The 20515-nt window shown below is 35.0% G+C and overlaps 1 protein-coding gene across 41 annotated transcripts in view; it reads left to right on the forward strand.

The window, feature by feature from the left end:
- Positions 1–7987: 7987 nt before the first annotated feature.
- Positions 7988–20515, forward strand: part of LOC128206704 (zinc finger protein 263-like) — a 92563-nt gene continuing 80035 nt past the window's right edge. For 39 of the 41 annotated variants that reach the window (XR_008256553.1, XM_052909344.1, XM_052909357.1 and 36 more), the window contains exons 1-4: positions 7988–8114; positions 8685–8851; positions 9472–9628; positions 14457–15146. Coding sequence is in view for 40 of the 41 variants with exons in the window: in XM_052909344.1 (XP_052765304.1) it covers positions 8762–8851; positions 9472–9628; positions 14457–15146 (937 nt within the window). In the remaining variant the exon portion in view is untranslated. Of the gene's footprint in view, positions 8115–8684; positions 8852–9471; positions 9629–14456; positions 15147–18628; positions 19315–19538; positions 20414–20515 lie in introns of those variants that run through there. The other 2 variants (XM_052909340.1, XM_052909336.1) reach the window with 2 other exon arrangements.

Raw genomic sequence — 20515 nt, forward strand, 5'->3', positions numbered from 1 at the left:
GAAAATACGTAAAGTACACTTAGGAAGCATAAAACATATTCAGAAAAATATATCCGGTTTGGCTACATTCCCGGAGGGGTGGGGGATACATACAACCGAGATGAATGTGCCTATCTTAATTAACTTTTGGCAATCATTCCTACACATAATCCTTTGAAAAAAATGCTAATATATTGTTTCTATATCATGAAAGCTAGTAAATAACGCCTTCTTTCTTTTATCAAAGAGGATATAATGCAAAATAGAATTCATCGCCAATGTCGTTTTGGTAACATAAAGTACATAATGTAGAACATGCTCACGCCATAAAAACCAGAATACGCAAGTGCGAATAGGCTAAAATTAACTAAAGAAATGTTTCCATGAAGTTAAAAAATACGTCCAACGTCTTTGCAAGAGGACAGCGATAATTGTCTTAATCGTTTTGCTCGGATTTTTAAAAAAACACCCCCACCCCACATCAATCTGGTCTTGAAACGAAACGAATGATGAACGAGGCGAATTCATATGTACAGTTATTCCAGAAGAAACAGCCATTATACAGTGATGGTAAACAACATTCCCGAGAAGTTCATAATAGATTCTGATTTCTCATATAACGGTGTATCCCGATAAACATGGAAATACATGTAGGAGAATAAAATAAATTGTGAGAATACATCAAAACAGCGGAATTTGTATTCGTATATGGTTTGAAAACACATAAATTTGCAAGTAGCTGGATCATTTTAGTCAAATATTACTTTAATTTGAACGTGGTAAACAATGCAGCGTTTGGAAAAAGTTAAAGGCCTAGTTTAAGCCTTCTATAAGTGACACCCACCCGAAAAAAACTGTGTACAGTACACAACCTCTGTTTATTGATCTTATTCTGCTCGCTTTGATCCCTCTTATCAGATCTCCGATCTGAGTATACTGCTGTGCAGTTTTTGGAAGTTTTATTTTGGAAATGGACCCTAAATGGCCCTGAGCCAATAAACGAATACACAGGAAATTAGCCCCTACTGTGACACCAGTGCAATTAGCATGAGATGAACAGCAGGGGATTATCATGCCAAACATTCCTTAAACTAGGCCTTTAATCACTTATCTCTTACCGTACTGGGGCCGTATTCAATAACCAACTTAGATTGAACTTTGATTTAAGATTAGTGTTTTGATTGGTTTGTATATTTAGCTGACCAACAGGCTGGGTGGAATCACTGAGGCAAGTCGAAGGATGTTGATAAGATCAATATTAAATACTGGCCCAGCTTATGAAGCTATGCAACTAGGTGTTTTGAAAATCATCCGACAAGTTGAAGTACTAAGATATCCATTAAACCAAGAAATCATCGAAAAAACCAACAACCAAAACTCGCCACAGGCATTGGTAAAGTAAATAATTACCAACTGAACATACCGATAAAAAACTGTCAAACCAGTAGTACATCCAACAATGTTTTGTACCTAATTATTCCACAGTCAACCACCTGCCCTTTCTCTTCCATACATTCTGTCAATCCCTCGATGAAAGAAAAGAGGTTAGAGTATTATTTTGTGACATTTCAAAGGCTTTTGACAGAGTATAGCATATGGGTCTTTACATATACGCGAATCAAAATACATTTCTGGTTCTCTTCTGGTTTTTAAATTACTTATATGATCGCTCACAACGAGTTGTTATTAATGGCTCTGAATATATTATATTGAAACTCGAAGCAGGTGTTCCAAAAGGATTCATCCTCGGGCTATTGCTATCTATTGTTTTTATTAATGACATTGTTAAACACATTCAGTCAGCAATACGTTTCTTTGCGGTTATGTTGTTGTCGACGTTCCTGTTACCGCATCAGCATCTCTAAATGCGGACATCAACAAAACATCACAATGAAAAATGGTAAGTTGCATTCAATCCTTAACAAACCCAGTCACTTAATATTTCATGAAAGCAAAACAAACCGATTCATCCTCCAGTGTGTATGGATAACACACAAATACAAGTGGTTGCCTCACACAAACACTTTCGTTTCGCTTTTTAAATCGAAGGCACATGGCACGATCGTATTCATATTATAAAAGAAAAGGCATGGAAAATGCCTTAAGATTACTGAAGTTCACACTTGACAGAAAGTCACTTGAAATAATGTATTTTCGTCATTTATTAAACCCAACCTTGAATACTGTGATGTTGTCTGGAGAAATCTAACCCAACGAGATGAACATTAACTAAAACAAGTTCAACACGAAGCATTCAGAATTATCACTTAAACTACATAACTTGTCTCTCTCGAAACACTTTATGAAGGATCTGGGTTTGAATCACGGCGAAGACAGCAGAGACTTATATTGTTTTACAAGATGATAACATCATTTACACCTACATATCTTTCATCTCTTATCTCAGATCAAGTACGTTATAACTTCCTATAACCGCAGAAACTCTCCATCTACAAGGAACTACTTTTGCAATACACAATAATTTGCAACCTAACAACAATTGCTCGTTGAAACTGCAAGTTTCTTGTAAATTGCAGAGAATACGATTATCTTCCCATATTCAAACGCAGACTTTAATTTTCCCCTTTATAAGAGACCAGATGTTCCGTCGTTTAACTACGAAGGTACTCGCAAGGACACACCTGATCATACACGCATTATGACCCACTGTATCTAAGCACCCTTTTATAGCATTTGTTTTCAAAACAATATTGTTCCAGATCCACTCTGTCGATGTGGCCAAATCGAATCAACAGAGAAGTATTTCTTTTACTGTCAACTCTACCACCAGCAAAGACAAATCCTTTTTTAAAGTGTTCAACAAACTGAGAATTTTTGTTTAAAAGAAAAAAGCAAACAGAACTACATAATTATATATATATTCAACCATCACAATTTTTCTCCGTCACGAAAATATTTTCTAAGATGCAAAAGGATTACCCCTGAATTCAGACCAGTCGTTAAATTTTAACTTGATTTTTACTCCCTCTTCTTCCAATCCACTTATTTATTTCTTTTCTGATACATTCGTTCTTGATTAAAGAAAAAATGTTATTGAAATTATTTCTTTTTGGCTTCAGATGTTTGCATTTGTTATGACCACACTGTTGACTTCATAAAATGACAGATAAAGAGAGAGGTTTAAATATGAGCTTTAAGATATCTCCTCAATCCTTAATTATAATGTACATGTAAGTAATACCTTTTTTAATGTATTTCTTTACAAAAAAATATTGTTAAGACTAACCAACAACAAGGGGGCAATTCAATTCAATTCAAGTCAATTCAATATCTTTATTTCCTCCTTGTAGGAGATATGCATTTTATATACAAATAGAAATTTCAATATTCAAAATTCTAATGGAGCATTACAAATATGTACAACATGAATATAAAATATAAACCAGGGTTAATTTTCCACATTGGGATATTTCGATATAAACTATTATTATTATTTGGAGTGGGCCGTATCAGTGAACAATATCAGATGCAACAGATTCTCCAAGGTCGTGGTTAAGTAGACAACATTTAATATGAATGATATGATTGTGTACAGTGAAACAAAGGTGGAACATGATAAAACACTTATTACATGTGGCAAACGGGAAAGAGGCCGTAACTGACATTTGCAAAACCGGTGGTCCAATCGCTCGCATGTTTGATTTTGTAATGTCGGTTGAAATATTTTGTTAAATTTTGCAACGATGTTCTCATTATCATATTTGTTTTTTCATGCAAAAAAAATATATTTGAATTCAAGAATGAATTGTCTGAAAGAGGTATATGGCAGGATGAAATCAACGGTTGTAGATGCGAGCGAGTCGAAAACGCGAGACAATAGTGCAAGGTATATTTCTATCTCTCGACCGTTTCGGCTCCAATGGGTATCTTTTGCGTAGAAATGCAAAAACATGAGGGGGGGGGGGGGGTACTTAACAAACAAAAAATGCAATTGTTGAATTGAAACGGAAATTAGATAGTTCAGAAACACTGGCCTACTATGAGAAAAAATGCACCAGCTAGGGATACAAACCCTGTAGGATTAGGCTATGCACTAGAACAGGAACAAAAAGGGTAATACGTTCAATATGTAATGCAAGCCGCAGTCTGTCTGATGTAAAGAAAAAATATCGGCAAAGATTTCACCCATGGCTATGTGGTATAGAAATTTAAGTACGAGTAGTTAGAGTACATCTGCACGCCGATACCAAAGCCAGATGCCAGAAATGAACTTTTGGGTGTTGCCAATAATGTATCTAGGCTTATCGATGAACCACCTGGTCAAAAACGAGCCAGTATATATGAATGACCAAGATTGCATAGATTGCATTGATTTGTTAAGCAAAAGGCAACTTCCACTGCATCGATAACTAAAACATAATAAAGATGCACTCTCACATACGATTTACCACAATTAATACTATTGTTTTATTATTTCAAAAAGGATGAATAAATGTCGAGAACAATGGTTCTAATAAAGGATACATATATTTTAATTTGAAAGAATTGTGCACAAACCACAGTGTTTCTATCATTTTAGATCATAGTAGATCACAGTAAATCTTTTAGCATTTACCAATCATTTAATATTTTTGCATTTTCAGCTATTAAATACACGGTTACAATCTTGTTATCAGTAATTAATATTTTCCAGAAATGCATTATTAAGTAAGTAGTTAAAGGTTTATCAGTCAAAATATATGTTTGTTATACATGTGTATGCATTGATATTGAATAAGAGTGTCACTTTAAAATCTTAGAAAATGCATTGTAACTGGGAAGATTACAAGGCAATTCAGCTAGAACTTTGTATTGTTGGCAATACAGTTCTGGGAGGCAGAAGAATAGTTGACTTGCAATTGGCGCACATTGGTCCTCCGTGTTACTTGTTGCTATGAAACCACTTTTTAGAACAAGGAAGTATGATGACCTGGTGTTGCCAAACATGTAGTGAAACTCTGTAGATCTTGTCGGCTGGTAGGTCAGGGAGAACCAAAATTCTGAACAAGCCGTGGGAATAATTGGCAAGCGATATTTTAGTACAAATAGGTTCTTCTGGTGAATACATTATGCATGTATTGATGCTTTGGGCTAGAGATTACGTAGTCGATTACTTGTGAGAAGCTGATTCTAGTTATGTCAAAATGGTTTGCGATTCATGGTTTACCATTGCCGTTGCACACTGACAATTTTCAGGGGAGAATTTAAAGAATTTCTAGCCAAAATCCTAAAGAAAATCAAACAGGAATACTCCATTATAATCCTATGCAAATGGAGCATATGAGAGACATAATAGATCTATTCTTAAGAGAATTCGCATTGAACATTGCATGTCGGGAATTGATGATGATGATTTTCTGAAAATGTACAGAAGTACGGCACATTCTGTTATATGTGTAATTCCGGCATTATTAGGTCAAAATTTCAAGAAATAAGCAATCTTCGCAAGGTTGATAGTGAAAATCGTGATCACAACGCTGAGCAAAAAAAGAATGAGAAAACCTCAATTTTTGTTTTATAAATCTGGAAATAGTGTGGTTATTCAAGATGAAAATGATTCACAGGAAAAGAGAAATATCACACATGTTAAGGAATTCAATGAGAGCCAATCACAATCATAATCAATGATATATGCTGTTTCTACTCGCCTGCTATAATTGTTATTAATGACACCCTTGTGTTGATATTTGGCAAAAATTTCCTAGTATGACAGAGATTACCTTGATTAATAAAATTTCTAGATTAAAAAAATAATTTAGGTCAAAGAAAATAATTTGATGGTGCATGTGAAAAAAAGAAGTTTAGATTTGGAAATATTGATATAAGTTGGTAATTAAGCTAATGTAGTGTGTACAGATAGGAATTCATATAAGCTCCAACAAGTCATGATAATCTTTCAATTAAGGAATGAATTGCGGGGTTGATGTCATTATCGGGGTATGAACGCAATTGGGTTGGTCAATGTGTGTGGTGTCCGAAGGACTCCACGCGTACTTTGACCAACCCAATTGCGTTCATATCCCCGATAATGACATCAACCCCGCAATTCATTCCTTATATTTACACCAATAGTTCATTATTTCATTCAAGAATTGTTAAAAAAATACTTCATTTCATTTAAGAAAACCTTTCAGTAATCCGTTCTTACCCATTCTGTAAATAGAACGACCCGACTATAACCGGAAACATTTTTTTTCAAATGACATCACAATAACGCGGGAAAAGATCAACCACTTGAAATCACTTTAAAACGTAAAATTGAAACACTTCTGGTACCAATACATTTAAAATATAATAAACTAACACTTTTAAAAATGTTGATCTATATTTTACGGGACCTGCAGACATAATACAGCCAATAACAAGATCAATAGCTTTCATGTATATTGTTATGCAATGAATTACGATCCGAACATATCCTAAGATGTTGCGTTCATCGATTGATGAACGCAATTGCCGAAAGGCAATTCATTTAAGGAGTGGAAGTTGAGGTGTAAATATGGAAAGATATGCATCGGTTATTGAGTGAACATTGCATATGCATGATAATGTTATATTCTGTTAATAAACTTAATAATCAAATATGTGATTGTCTTTATTCCCAACGAAGGAGATATCACAAAACAATGAGTAAAATTCCATCAATTTCAATTACTATTGTCCATTATACACACAAGGGGGAAATTGAGACATATAAATCGTAACAACTCGGTCATCTTCGGCAAGCTTCTGGATAGACAATATGTTCGATAATGGCCAGGGTGTAAGACAGATGTGTAGCGGGTCATGTCCATGCTCCGCCAAGGGATTTATTTTTTTATGCTAAAATGTGCGTATGGACCATTTGTCCAGGCAGATTCAAGACTCCACCTACCACGGTCAGAAAATCATGCGCATTCATACACCTACATGTATCGAGTTCCTAACCTCAAGTCCGCAACTGACTATCGTAATTGAACCAAGTCCGATTTACAATGGGCAATATGTCAAAACTCTTAGGCTTAGAATAATTTTATATCGAAATCCCAAGTTACGCTCCACTTTCAAACTAACTCTTATAATTGTAGAAAAATGATGGATGATATGGGGTTAAGGAGTCGATCGAGGCTACGGTCTGGTGCAGGGGCGACTCCAGGAATTGACGTTAGAGGAGCGTATCTTGGGGCGCAACCCTTTAAACGTTCACCCTGCCCCAACATGAAACAGAATTTAATGGTTTAAATTGTTGGCTGGGGGTTACCTCCCAAAGACATTGTTTTACAATTCTAGTCCGTATTTTATAACTGTTATTTTTCTCCGGTATTGACATAAAAATAAACTTGGACAATTTAAAGGGAGAGAGGGAGGGGGTGACGAGCGCCGGGTACCCCCCACCGGAATCCGCTAGTGTATTCAATATTTAGCGGTTAAAGGGGGACGGGTGCAAACAAAAACTTAAAAAAGAAAAAAACAAACAATTTCAGTCGCCAAAAACCTGGGACTTATTTATTACGTACCCTAGCATCGTTTACTCTCTAAAATTCGGTCATCTTGTATCCTTTTGACGGTCATTTCGTACCTTACCATTGGTCACTTTATACCCTACCAACTAGCAAATAGAAAAATGATGTGCTAATGGGCTTGCATAGATTTACGAAATATGGTTTTTGCTACATAATCCCTTAAATGTTAATTTTTCGCGATAATGGGTCCAAGTCCGAGGTTATGCCGTTATTCCCCGTTGGAAATAAGTGCTTGCACTTTCACGGGTTCTCTTTGACCGTAAGGTCTACTGAAGAAATACACACATACGCCTTCTCTTATTCGAACGTCAACTATGAAATTTTCCTCGATGCTCCGGATATAGAGGCGCATCTGTACCATTCTTGTTCTCCCAGGGCCACGTCACATATATACGGGTATTTTCTTTGTCTGGTTCCCGCTTCTTGATATTCCTAAAACAATAGTATAAGGGGACGGAACTCCAGACTGGTATTTTCTTTCCTTTATTTTTTCTTTAGGCTAATGAAAGATACGGTTCAAAAGAAATGAAAGAAAGAGAATTGCGGTTTAAAACCTAACCGATTTTCTTGTAATTTATAACACTCTAGGTCGAAAAAAACAACGAATATCCCACGCTACGAATGAATTTATAGGTAGGTAGCAAATGTGGCGCAGCTGATCTTTCCTTTATTGAATAGAAACACGAAAATCTTCCGTTAATTGATTGGAGCAAGTGCGCGGGATTCCTCCGCGTCTTGCTGGTCAGTTAACAATAGAATTGAGGCCATAATTAGCAGTTATTTACCGTTACTTTATTAAGCATTTTAACTCTTTCAATTACAGCCTGACTTTGAGGTGTTATTATTCTATTGTTATCATCAGCAATACGATATCCTTTCGGTAGCATAATTTATTCTGGATAGGAAAGACAACTCTTCCAGAACTGTGAAATTTGGTTACATACAACTATATTTTTTTTATTAGGATATTATTTAGTTTCTCATCTGGAGCAATGGAATATGCAGAGTTGTTATGCCACACCTCTATTACCCCTCCCCTATCAATAACGGAAATGGCAAAAATAGTCACAGGCTTTAAAACTGGCCAAGGCAAAGTTAAATATATTAGCCACTATTGCACCAGTCAATTGTAACCATGGCCCCCCCAGGTCCGGGGAACCATACAGGGGCGTACGGAAAATGTAAACTTGATTGCTCTTTCAGGTTTGAAAACAGTTGATCTCAGCTTACTGGTACCAAAAACCATCCTTTAATATTATACTGCCGACAATAGTATTACAATGGGAACCACTGACATTGATGTGATAAAGGAGATCCCTGGGTACAAGGTCATCCTAAAGGCAGTGGTCAAGAGTCAGATTCAACAGCTGGTAAGTGGTCCTCTCTTTCACCTAGATTTGTGTTCCATGCAGGGCTGTCATTTGACGATATTAGGCTCCATTGCGCGAGTCAAGGAATATACTTAGTGGTCGGTCATCTCTCAGTTTCAGCTGGATTTGTGCTTCATGTATTTACAAAATGGTCTTGCTTGATTGAATTTATTTTTTAAATCTAAGTCAGTTGAATAAATTATCTCCCTCTAAAATCTATGTGTATTTAGGTATTAAAATAAAGTTTAAAGGGTGAGCGTGGATAAAGTGTCAGCCTCTCGCCCAAGAGGTCATGGCTTCAAAGCCCACAAGAGCTAGTTTCTCAAGGCATTACAAAACGGACACAAGTACTGGTTACTACCCAGGAATGGATTCAAGAGTGACTCATGTCAGCTTTATATTTTCACAAGCAAACTCAAATATTTGTTTATAAACCAAATAACCAAAGTTACTGGTTTTAGCTAAAAAGTTATAATTATTGCAGTGTAAGATAGCAGTATGTTCACCTTGTGAACACCAAAAGGGAATATTTCACTCATGACTACGCCACTGGTGAAAGATTTTGGTGCTCGCATGTCTGATCATGACATGTATTTATATGATTTTGATTATTTGACCAGGTTGAACAGTTAGCCGAACACACAAACGAGGAGTCCGTGATACTTACTGCAAGCGTTGCAGACGGCACGATCAGCCATATTGGATCAGAGAGCGGCAAATCATTCCTCCAGGACAATGACGACTTCAAGTCACAGTTCCTGGGCTTCTGCCTCAAGTGTAAGTAAAACGACAGGGGTTGAAATTCACAGGGGTTTTAAGTTCAGGGTTAATCATAAAATCAGCAGGGCTTCCATTAAGAATTTGAAACTGGAAGTATGAACTTCCTGACCATCAATATTGGAAGTTTTTCACTGGAATTTGGAAGTTTAAGTTCCCCAAATACAATTTTTTTTTCCAGTATTTTTAAATAAATAATAAAACATAAAAAAAAATGGAACTATAACGTGCCAAATTCACAGATTTATATAATAATAATAATTAATTTTACTTTAAGACTAATTGAAATTGTGAACATAAAAGTTCTATTGACACCAGGATTTGATATTTCGAACTTCCAAGATTTTGACTTTGGAAGTTTTGCTTGGATATTTGCCTCAAAAACAGAAGGAAGTACTTTAATATAAATCATAAAATGACTTACATAGCATTTTAAGGGTCTTATAATTATACAGACATGAGCAATTTTTCTGGATTGACAAATATCTGCTGTTAGAACCCCTGATATCAGGGCTTATGCTTGTCAGTGTTTTTGGAGAAAGGTCTTGTGTATTTTCATAGCCTTGGTGTGAATGTTGGCGGCGTCTCGTGAAAACTTGAAACTGTAACCAGATCTCAAAAAATGTTCAAGAAGTTGAATGACACAATATGCACATGTAAGGCACATGTAACTCTGCCTTTTATAAACGTCAAGTTACCCGAAGTCCAGTGATTTTTAGCTCGACTATTCGAAGAATAAGGAGAGCTATACTACTCACCCAAGTGTCAGCGTCACCCCTTGGTTAAGGTTTTGCGTGCAAGCACACATTTAACAGGTTAATATCTCAACAACTACTTGAGGTATTGCATTGAGACTTTATACAATGGTACTCAACCATACAACCTACTTAATTAACCAAGTTTGATAACTCTACTTTGCATTTAATGCTATTAATAGGCCTTTATTATTTGACTTAGAAATTCTGGTTAAGGTTTTGCGTGAAAACACACATAGGTTGATATCTCAGCAACTACTTCAGGTATTGCATTGAGACTTGATACAATGGTACTCAACCATCCAACCTACTCAATTAACCAAGTTAGATAACTCTAGATTGCATTTAATGCAAATAATAGGCCTTTATTATTTGACTTAGAAATTCTGGTTAAGGTTTTGCGTGCAAGCACACATAGGTTAATATCTCAGCAACTACTTGAGGTATTGCATTGAGACTTGATACAATGGTACTCAACCATCCAACCTACTTAATTTATCAAGTTAGATAACTCTAGTTTGCATTTAATGCAAATAATAGGCCTTTATTATCTGACTTAGAAATTCTGGTTAAGGTTTTGCGTGCAAGCACACATAGGTTAATATCTCAGCAACTGCTTGAGGTATTGCATTGAGACTTGATACAATGGTACTCAACCATCCAACCTACTTAATTTACCAAGTTAGATAACTCTAGTTTGCATTTTATGAAAATAATGGCCCTTTATTGTTCGACTCAGAAATTCTGGTTAAGGTTTTGGATGTAAGCACACATAGGTTAATATCTCAGCAACTACTGGATGAATTGCATTGAGACTTTATAAAATGGTACTCAACCATCCAATCTACTTAAATAACCAAGTAAGGTAACTCTAGTTTGCACTAAATTCAAATAATGGCCCCTTTTTTATTCAACATAGAAATTCTGGTTAAGGTTTTGCATGTAACCACTTTTAAGTCAATGCTTCAGCAAATACATCATGTATTGCATTGAAACTTTACACACAGGCTCCCAACCATTTTACCTTCTTATTTAATCAAATAAGATAACTCTATCTTTCATATTATATAATTTTTGCCCCTTTATTAAGCAACTTAGAAATTCTGGTTAAGGTCTTGCATGTTAGCACACATAGGATAATATCTCAGCAACTACTTGATGTATTGCATTGAGACTTTATACAATGGTATTCAACCACCCAACCTAATTGAATAATCAAGTAAGATAACTGTGTTTTTAAAATAATGGCCCTTTATTATTACACTTAAAAATTCTGGTTAAAATTTTGCATGTAAGGCCAAAAAAATTAAATTGTTTGTTTAGGGTAACCTTCCTAAAATTTCTAGGTAGGGTAGGTAGGGATTTTTTAATTTTTTTTCAAAATCTGTAGAAGTTCAGAGTTTTCTTGCACATGGCAGTCTTTCCTACATTACTGTCATTGCCTGACTTTGTTTTATCATATCAACAATAATTCTGATTAAAATCTGCATTTATCCGCCCTTCGTAACTCTCTATTCGCTAACGAATATTTTTTTGCTCAGAAACGGGAAAAAATAGTTAGGGTCGGCGCATTTTTATAGGTAGAGTCTGGTTACCCGAAACGGACATTTTTTTTTTAGGCCTAACCACATATATGCTAATATCTCTGCACATCATGTATTGCATTGAAATCTAATCTAACAGTGATCCATGCATGTTTCGCCAAAACTTTTCAATCCCTACACTGAAAAGCGACGGAATAGTCAAGCGCGTTGTCTGTGACAGCTCTTGTTCTTGGTGTAATTTACTGCCTTCCAAAGGCTGTTTCCCTTTGTGAAAACATTTCCATTTTTCCAAAAAAATACATTATTTTTTTCCAATTTGCAAGGCACAGGCAGTGGAAATAATTCCAAAAAAGTCACTGAAGTCACCCTTGTTTGAGTGAAAAATCAAGTGCAAAACTATAATAAATCATTTACCTGATATCATTGTAGGCCAATCAAAACGCTTGTTACATTATGGCAAAATTTAGACATGGCTACCATATTGGAATTCCAACAGAAGACTTTTCTTTTGCTGTTTTGGATGGTGGAAAAGAGAATCTATATTAAAGAAATTACGTCTTGTTTTTCTTGTCGCTTGTGTCCATCTTATTTAGTTGACGGGGTAAAATCCAAAGAATTCTTAATTCTTTAATTTTATTGATAATATAGTATATTAAATACAGACTATTTCTAAAACATGCCTTTTCCGTTAGCTATTGACAAGCTGATTCACCTTTTAAGATTACCAGGAATATGAACACTTAGTAGTGCATTTTTTTATTAAAAAACAACAACTTGTGACATGTTCAGAAGTTTGGTCACTTGTCTGTCTCTGCATTCGAAGTGTTTTGCACTCAAAATCTTCTTAATTTAAAACTTAGTTTCAAGCACAAATCATTGAGAGACTTAAAATGTTCATAAATAATATCATCCTTCTACGCTATGAAACTGCTGTTGTTTACTGAAGATTATAATCCATTGACTATGACACTGATTTTCAAGTAAAATGTGTATTTTACATTATGAAAAGATGAAAGTAAACTGAAATTAATAACAGAAATAGAAGAACAATGGTGCGTCCTGCAAAAACCCGGACTAAAATTACTTTTCAAGTACTTCATCTAAATTTCTTCATAACTGAAGTTCAACTTAGGATTAAATAATTAGAAAAAGTGTGTTCAAAATGGTTTAGAAAAGACATATATACATACAAAAAAATAAGCTTACATCACTTAAACATTATAGGACTTCAGTGGAAAGAGATATGTCGTTGTAAAATTTAAGCCAAAGAATTATGGACGGTTTGCCTTTATTAATAGCAGCCTCCTGCCCTCATAGAGACCAACATACCATATTTTCTTGACTATAAGACGGGGAAATTGGGTCCCGATTGTTAACCCCAAAGTAGGGGACCCGTCTTATAAGCGAGTCGATAAAATATTAAAAAGATTCAAGTCAAAATCAGTAAAATTTTACATAGGCTATTCGTCTATCCAGTATATCGTCTGCTGATACAAGTATCGGGCGTTTAAGTAAACAACAACACGAAATCTCTTCACCGCGCGTGCTCTGACGTCACACAGTGTACCGTTTGATCTGCATTTTTTTCTCATGGCGCGTGTCAGTATAATTTGTTTGACAGATATATCAAATCAATAAATTGGAATCTTAATATGATGTAGGTACCTAACTGTCAATTTGATTAAGCAAACAAATGACAATGCGAATATGAATTCTTTATGTTCGTCGCCAATCAAGGGACAATATTGCCTATTAAGCATTATTGCTAAACAAACACATATTCATGCACTGCCTCGGCTTTTCGCAGTTATGTTATTAAAGCCATTTATTTTGCCGAAGAACTTCATTGGTGTCTTCACTAAAAATAATAAACTAAAACAAACAAAAGTTGTTATTGATTAATTATTATAATTCCGATAAGTAACGACCTGTCCTGCAAAATTAAATGCGTAACCATGTACTAATTTTTAACCTACCTCCAAATAGAGAGCTCACAGTTGACCGCCATTTTCTATGAGTAAAACAAAAGAAGTTACCGCGAAAGTCGATAATTGTCCGTTGAGCTTGAACATTTTTTACACATTCGGAGGAATTTAAGCATTTTAGATTTGCTTAAAAATTGACCCCGCCTTATAAGCGAGTCGAAACAAAAAGCACCAGATTTCATGGGCAAAGTTAGGGGGCCGTCTTATAAGCGAATCGCCTTATAGTCGAGGAAATACGGTAGACCCTCCTGTCTCATAAAAATAAATGCTCCAGACTGTCAAATATTTCTAGTATTTTGTTTAAAACTTAATAAGATAATAAATGCATACACACTTTATACATTTGGCATTTGAAACCTTGTATTAATTCAATTAAACACTAATTCCTAACATTTTATTATAAATTCATTATGTTCAACTTCGTCACATCCTGATACAATGTGCTCTTTTTACCGTGTCCCATTTCTGCAGCACCCTGTCCTTTTTAGAACCTGGCTTAAACTTTATTTAGGCCTGTCTTCCATCTATTTCTTTCTTATCACAGATCACCATCGCAAACAGATGGAGAAAGAAAAGGAAAAAGCTGAGAAAGAAGAACGAGAGAGGCAGGAATTGTTGCAACAACAGCAGCAACAACAACAGATGATGCAGCAGCAGCTGGCATTTTCTCAACCACCACGGTTTTCCCGATCTCCACGCCAATTCTCACCAAGATTCCCCTCACCACGACATCAACCCTATCCATCGGGCCGACCCCCTCGGAGACCCCCAGCCCCTAATTTTGGGCCTGGTCAGGGTGTTCAAGGCTTAGCTATGCCTGGTGCGAGAAATGTGAAAGTGGAACCAAGTGATAGTGACGAAGCTTCAAACCAAAGTGGCACTGATGCTGGCAACGTTAAACATGAGACGACTGGTAGTGTTCAAGAATCTGGTGCTAATACTGACAATGAAAACCGTGACTCAGACGGGTCTAATCTCGCCGCAGGCGATCAGGGAGGGGAGCAGCAGGGGTCAGGCAGCGGGCCTCAGACCCCGGGCTCAGACCCAGACATTAATGTTAAACTTGAAGCACTTACCGAGGAAGAGCTGGACTTAGAAATAACTGGTGTAGAACCGGGCACTGCAGGTGCCGGTATGTCCCAATCAGAGTGGGATCCGAACGCTTCGTTAGGGATGGATTACGGTCAAGGGGCGACTGGTTCGTCAGCTGATATGCAGGGCCAGGCGGGATACAGTAAGTGTAGCTTGTTATAGATTTCTTTAAACCAACTCTCTTGGCTTTGTAAAAATGTTCAGTATATATGACCCCTTTGAGGAAAGAGACATTCAAACCAGTACAGATTGTCCTAATTGAGCGATTGTTTGAAAATTTAAGGAACTAGAACGTTTGCTATAAATAACTCTGCAAGTCTGTATTTACAGGACTTTTGCTTCATAATTTAATGTAAAATGCTTTCATCAAAACAACAGTTTGTGAAAAAACATTGATAAGCTCGTCTGTGAAAAAAGTTGTGGTATCGTGACAGCCTTGTCAGCAACAGTGACAAAATGCCTAATAATGTGAATGAGAGTAAGACTATTCAAATGTATCTGAACTTAACTAGTTGACTTGTTAAAAGTTGAACAAAAATAAATAGATAAATTAAGAAGTATATATATATTAATTTGTATTTAGGATTGTGATTCCATATTTTGTGGAAAAAAAGTTGGGCTATAGTCAAAAAGAAACACCGCATAGCCTTCGCATTAGCATTAAAAATCTTCTATCTTGGCTCAAGTTTGAAATTCTAAATGATGATTCATGAAACTTGGTACATACTTTGTCATAGCCAGTATGCACATGTTCATCAAGGCCCATGACACTTGTTTAAAGTTATGCCCCTCATTAGGTTGATGAAATAATGATATTGCGACATTTGTATCTGTGTGCGGTGCTTTTGTATTTCTGGAACATGGAATAGTAATAAAAAAGCCAAGAGGGTTGGTCCGCAAAACACATTTTTGCAAGTCCGGCAACGACTATAAGTACTTTCATGTGGTCTTCAAAAAAATTCTTAGATTTAGGGAGTTTATAATTCATCAGTGTGTTATCATTGAAAGACGATTTTGAATTAGAAACCCAATGTAAAGTTGAGAAGCAATGTATGTGTAAATATTTAGCTATTATATTGCAAGTTTGGTTGACGAATTGCAAATTTTCTAGCTTCAGGTTTCTGATCATGCATGCTTCAGGGCTGAATTTTGAGGCCGATAAAAGTCCCCTTTTCCCATTTAGCCCCCGAAATTTATAATTTAGTTAAAAACATTCCTACATAATCTAAAAAAAGCGACTGCATGTCAAATGTAAATTATTAAAACAAAATTTGACACAACATTTTGAACTGTGTCTTGATACATATATGAAACATCAATCTGCATTTAATAAAGTTGTTTTTGTTTGTTGCTGTCAGTTTGCAAAATTCCCTTTTTAGCCAAAAAAATTCCTTAATTCCCTATTTGATTTGACCACATTGAATGTACAGGAACGTACGAGTCGAAACAGGACAGCTTAAATGTGTTTTGTTGTTACCTGTTAAATAGATTATAAATTTCATTTTAATACATTTCTATACTTATATATATTTGTGCTTTTTACGAAATAATATTCTCTTCTTAAAAGTTATCTTACTATATATAAAATATGTTAAAGTATATCTGACAGTTAAACATTTAGAAAAGTTATCATCTCTTAAGGTTGCAAAGAATGAATCGCCATTGTTGAAAATTGCATAATATTTATTTAGGGGTTCTTATTTTAAGTTCTTTAATTATATATTTATGTATACATGTACCGGATAGTATTGCAATTTGCTTGAAGTTATAACTCAATTAGATGAAAAAAATTACAAATATTTGGTAATTTTGAAAAAATGTTTAAAAGTAAAAATCCTGACCCATTAAAAAAAACAAGCCCCTATTGAACAAGTGTATACACACAATTTTAATGATGAGAATGTTTTAGCTATGAATTGATTATATGTACATGTAGCATTTCTTGGTTGAACATGTATATTTAGGAAGCAAGACATTTTTAGGCCCTAGTAATGTTTGCTTGTGTTTTGATATACAAAGCAATCCAGTGAGTGTGCTGAGAAGTTTTATATATAAAGAAATGTTTGTTTACAAAACTGCAACACATGTATGTAAATATATACATGCAAATGTTGTTGTTGTTGATATGTACTGGTGAACACTTTGAAAACCATTTGACATATTAACTAATATGTACTAGAAATGTGATTGTATTTTGCCTGTTATTATATATATATATATATATATATACACACATGTGGATATGTTTTCACTTTGCATCGATATTTATTTGTGCTAATATACATGTATGATAACGTAGTTCTTCCCATTAACATGTTGATGTTGTGAACTATTTTGCAAGCTGGAAAACTCCCTTTCTTTTTTGTCAGAATTTATGGTAGGCCCCTTAAAATATGCAAGATTAGTACACTAAGGGCTATGATTGTGTTAATTGCAACATACGTTTCTCTGAAGTGATTTTGGCTCACTTTAATAAGTAAAATATTTAAGGTTGAAATATCATGTGACATGTACATGTAGGCATGATATTCCACGGAAAAAAATATATACTGAAAGTAGTGTTTTTTTTTTGAAGGTGTACATTTTACAAAATCACAAGACATTCAAGATAAAGTAGTAATTTTCAAAAGGGCAACACATTATTGTCATGATGCAGTTTGCATAAACAGACTCAATTTTATGATGATATTTTCTGCATGGCGCGACACTGAACTGGACGAAGCCAAGTACCACAGGTAGGAATTGTACAATATTTTAATATAATCATTTTCCATGAACTGTCTTCTATTGTTTGCTTCAATGGGGTTACTGTTAAACGAATATGAATCAGACACAGTTATTTTCAGAGGCTAGATCTTTCAGCTTGTTTAGGGCGGACGAGATTGTTTACATTTTCCAGAATTTGACGTCATAGAAGAAGTGTCCCTGGTGTTTTGACCATTTGCGGTGTCTTTTCATTTTCCGTTCTGATGGCTGCTTGCTCACAAGGAAATTGATCACACCTTGCCACAGTCTTGAAAGGAACCATCTCCGATTGAAAGGTTTTGCCAGTCCTTCGTAACAGGAAAAACTGGCATCATGTAAATTCATGTTGTGCATGTGTGATAAAAAATGTTAGAAATGTCATAAAATGTGCAGAAAGTTTTGTGTTTGCCTGAGTGATACAAATTTATACATATTCTGGGTTCTGAGAGACTCTCAAATATGAGGGTTTTTTTTTCAGAAAAAAAATGCTATTGTGTTTATCTCTCAAATCAGGTTACATTGACAAGGTTTGTCAACCATTTATTGAAAAAATGGGGGTTGTTCAGTGTTGACACAAAGTAAAAGCGATAAAATATTTTTGATATATATTTTGGTTACAATCGCGTAACTAACTGAGCCAGTGACTCAGTCAATTTATAAGCTATCTACGAGTTAAATATATATCTATAGATCGCATTGTTATTATTTTTACTTGTCTTTTATTGTAATGATGGATATAAAAGGGTTCTGAATTTATATTTGGAAAATAATTCAGCTGTGAATTTATGCTGTTTAATAGTATATAGATCAGGTGAATATGGTCCAGTTATTAAACTATATAATAATAAGGATTCACAATGGTTGATGTAATTATTTCAGCATCTACTATTCATCAGACAGTAGCAGAAGCCGTGACGGGCCAGCTAACAGAGCACCAGTGTCGCTACTGTCTGAAAATACTCAGCAACAGCTCAAACTTCCGACGCCACCTCAAAACACACGAGGGTGGGCCTATGCATTCATGCGAAATCTGTGGAAGGCAGTTTCTTAGAAAAGACCACCTTAACGCTCATAGAGTTACACATATAAGATTTGTTCAAGATTAAGGATTTAATGGGAAATTCTTGATTGTTATGGTGTGGAAGTGTCAATAATATGACAGAACTGTTCACGAAAACAAAGATTTGACAAGTTTTAATTTAATCAGTGTGCTACTCAAATACTAAAGAAATACCAAGGCTCACAGTCTTGAATGTTATTCAGCCTCATTCCCTGCATCAAAAAGTATACAATTTTACCCAAAGGTGTTTCGAAATTCCCGTTTAGGTTGTTCTGATTATGGGGAATTTCTTTTTTTCAGTAGAGCCAAGAGTAAATTACAAACTATCATGGTTCTAAGGCAAAATCTGTTGACCTCATTTTATTGTAATTTTCCTTCTTGTTGAGAATTTATGATAAAATTTCGTGAATGTTATAAGTATTTGAAGCTGACATTTATTTTTGTAAACAAAGGGAATAAAGATGAATCTGATCTCTGACTTGACATTGTTCGTAATCATGGCCTCTGGTGACACTCGTAGATTTTTTCAAAGTTTTACTCTCCTTGAGAACATACTAGATGTGCAGATATTTTTACTTAATATTTTATGAATAAAGTTTCTTGAAAAAATTGTCATGCCCTTTATATTCCTCAAAACAAATTTGAGAATTCTCCTAATCAAAAGGGTGCAGTTAGTTGGAAAGATTGCAAGAAAAAGATATATTGAGTTTGTTTGTATTTTTTCTTCAGATATTCCAACCAGCCAAGGCGATCTGTTGAAAAACCAGTGCCAATACTGTTTCAAGGTTTTTAGCACCGGGGGCACTTTAAAGCGACACCTGATTTTACACGAGGGTGGAGTAATGTACACGTGCGAAGTTTGCCAGAAACAATTCAATCGCAAGGACACTTGGAGGGCTCATAAGATGGTTCACATGAAGAATTTGTTACCAAACATGTGATGAACAAACGATCGTTATAAGTTTTAAAACATGATGATGTTTAACGCAGTGTTACTGGTGTGAAATAAGAAGATATAATGTGTATTATTTACACTGAAGTTGTGAATCTTTAGAGGAATGTATATATAAAATTTCCAATGGACTCGTATGTCAATCAACACAGCATCTTTGGAATACCTCTGATAAAACAATAATATCATTGTTGGGAATTAGTTTCAGTTTAACTATCGACTCAAGTAACTGATTATCAATAGTACAAACCGTTTTTGACAATACCTAAATTGTAGTTAATTGTAGTTTTATTCTTGTACAATAACGTAATCCTTAACTATGTCATGTACTGTAAATATTTGTAATTTATTTAGTGTTGTTGTTGCTTTCGGCCATATAGTTTAGGATTACAACAGAACACTTCCGAATGTATAAATTAACTCTAACGGAGAAAATTGGCGGAAATTAACAGAATGCAAATAAGAAGAAGAAATTAGAAAAAAAAAAAACTGGCCAGTTAAATCAAAGATCGATTATGGCCAAATACAATCGATTGTCACCAATTTCGGGCCCAACCAATCAATTATTAATCAAATTGATTGAAATCAAAAATTATTTTTCACCATTTATAATAATTGTCTGGTTATTTTTCATAATAAACTGAAATATTCATTTAGTGTTATTCTAACCTGGTTTAAGAACTTCCGGGAACTCATTTGTACAATAAATGAAGTTTTAATACAAAATTCTAAGATGGAAACAAAATTCTATAAG

Source organism: Mya arenaria, chromosome 10 (genome assembly GCF_026914265.1).
Source record: "Mya arenaria isolate MELC-2E11 chromosome 10, ASM2691426v1".
Taxonomy (NCBI): Eukaryota; Metazoa; Mollusca; class Bivalvia; order Myida; family Myidae; genus Mya; species Mya arenaria.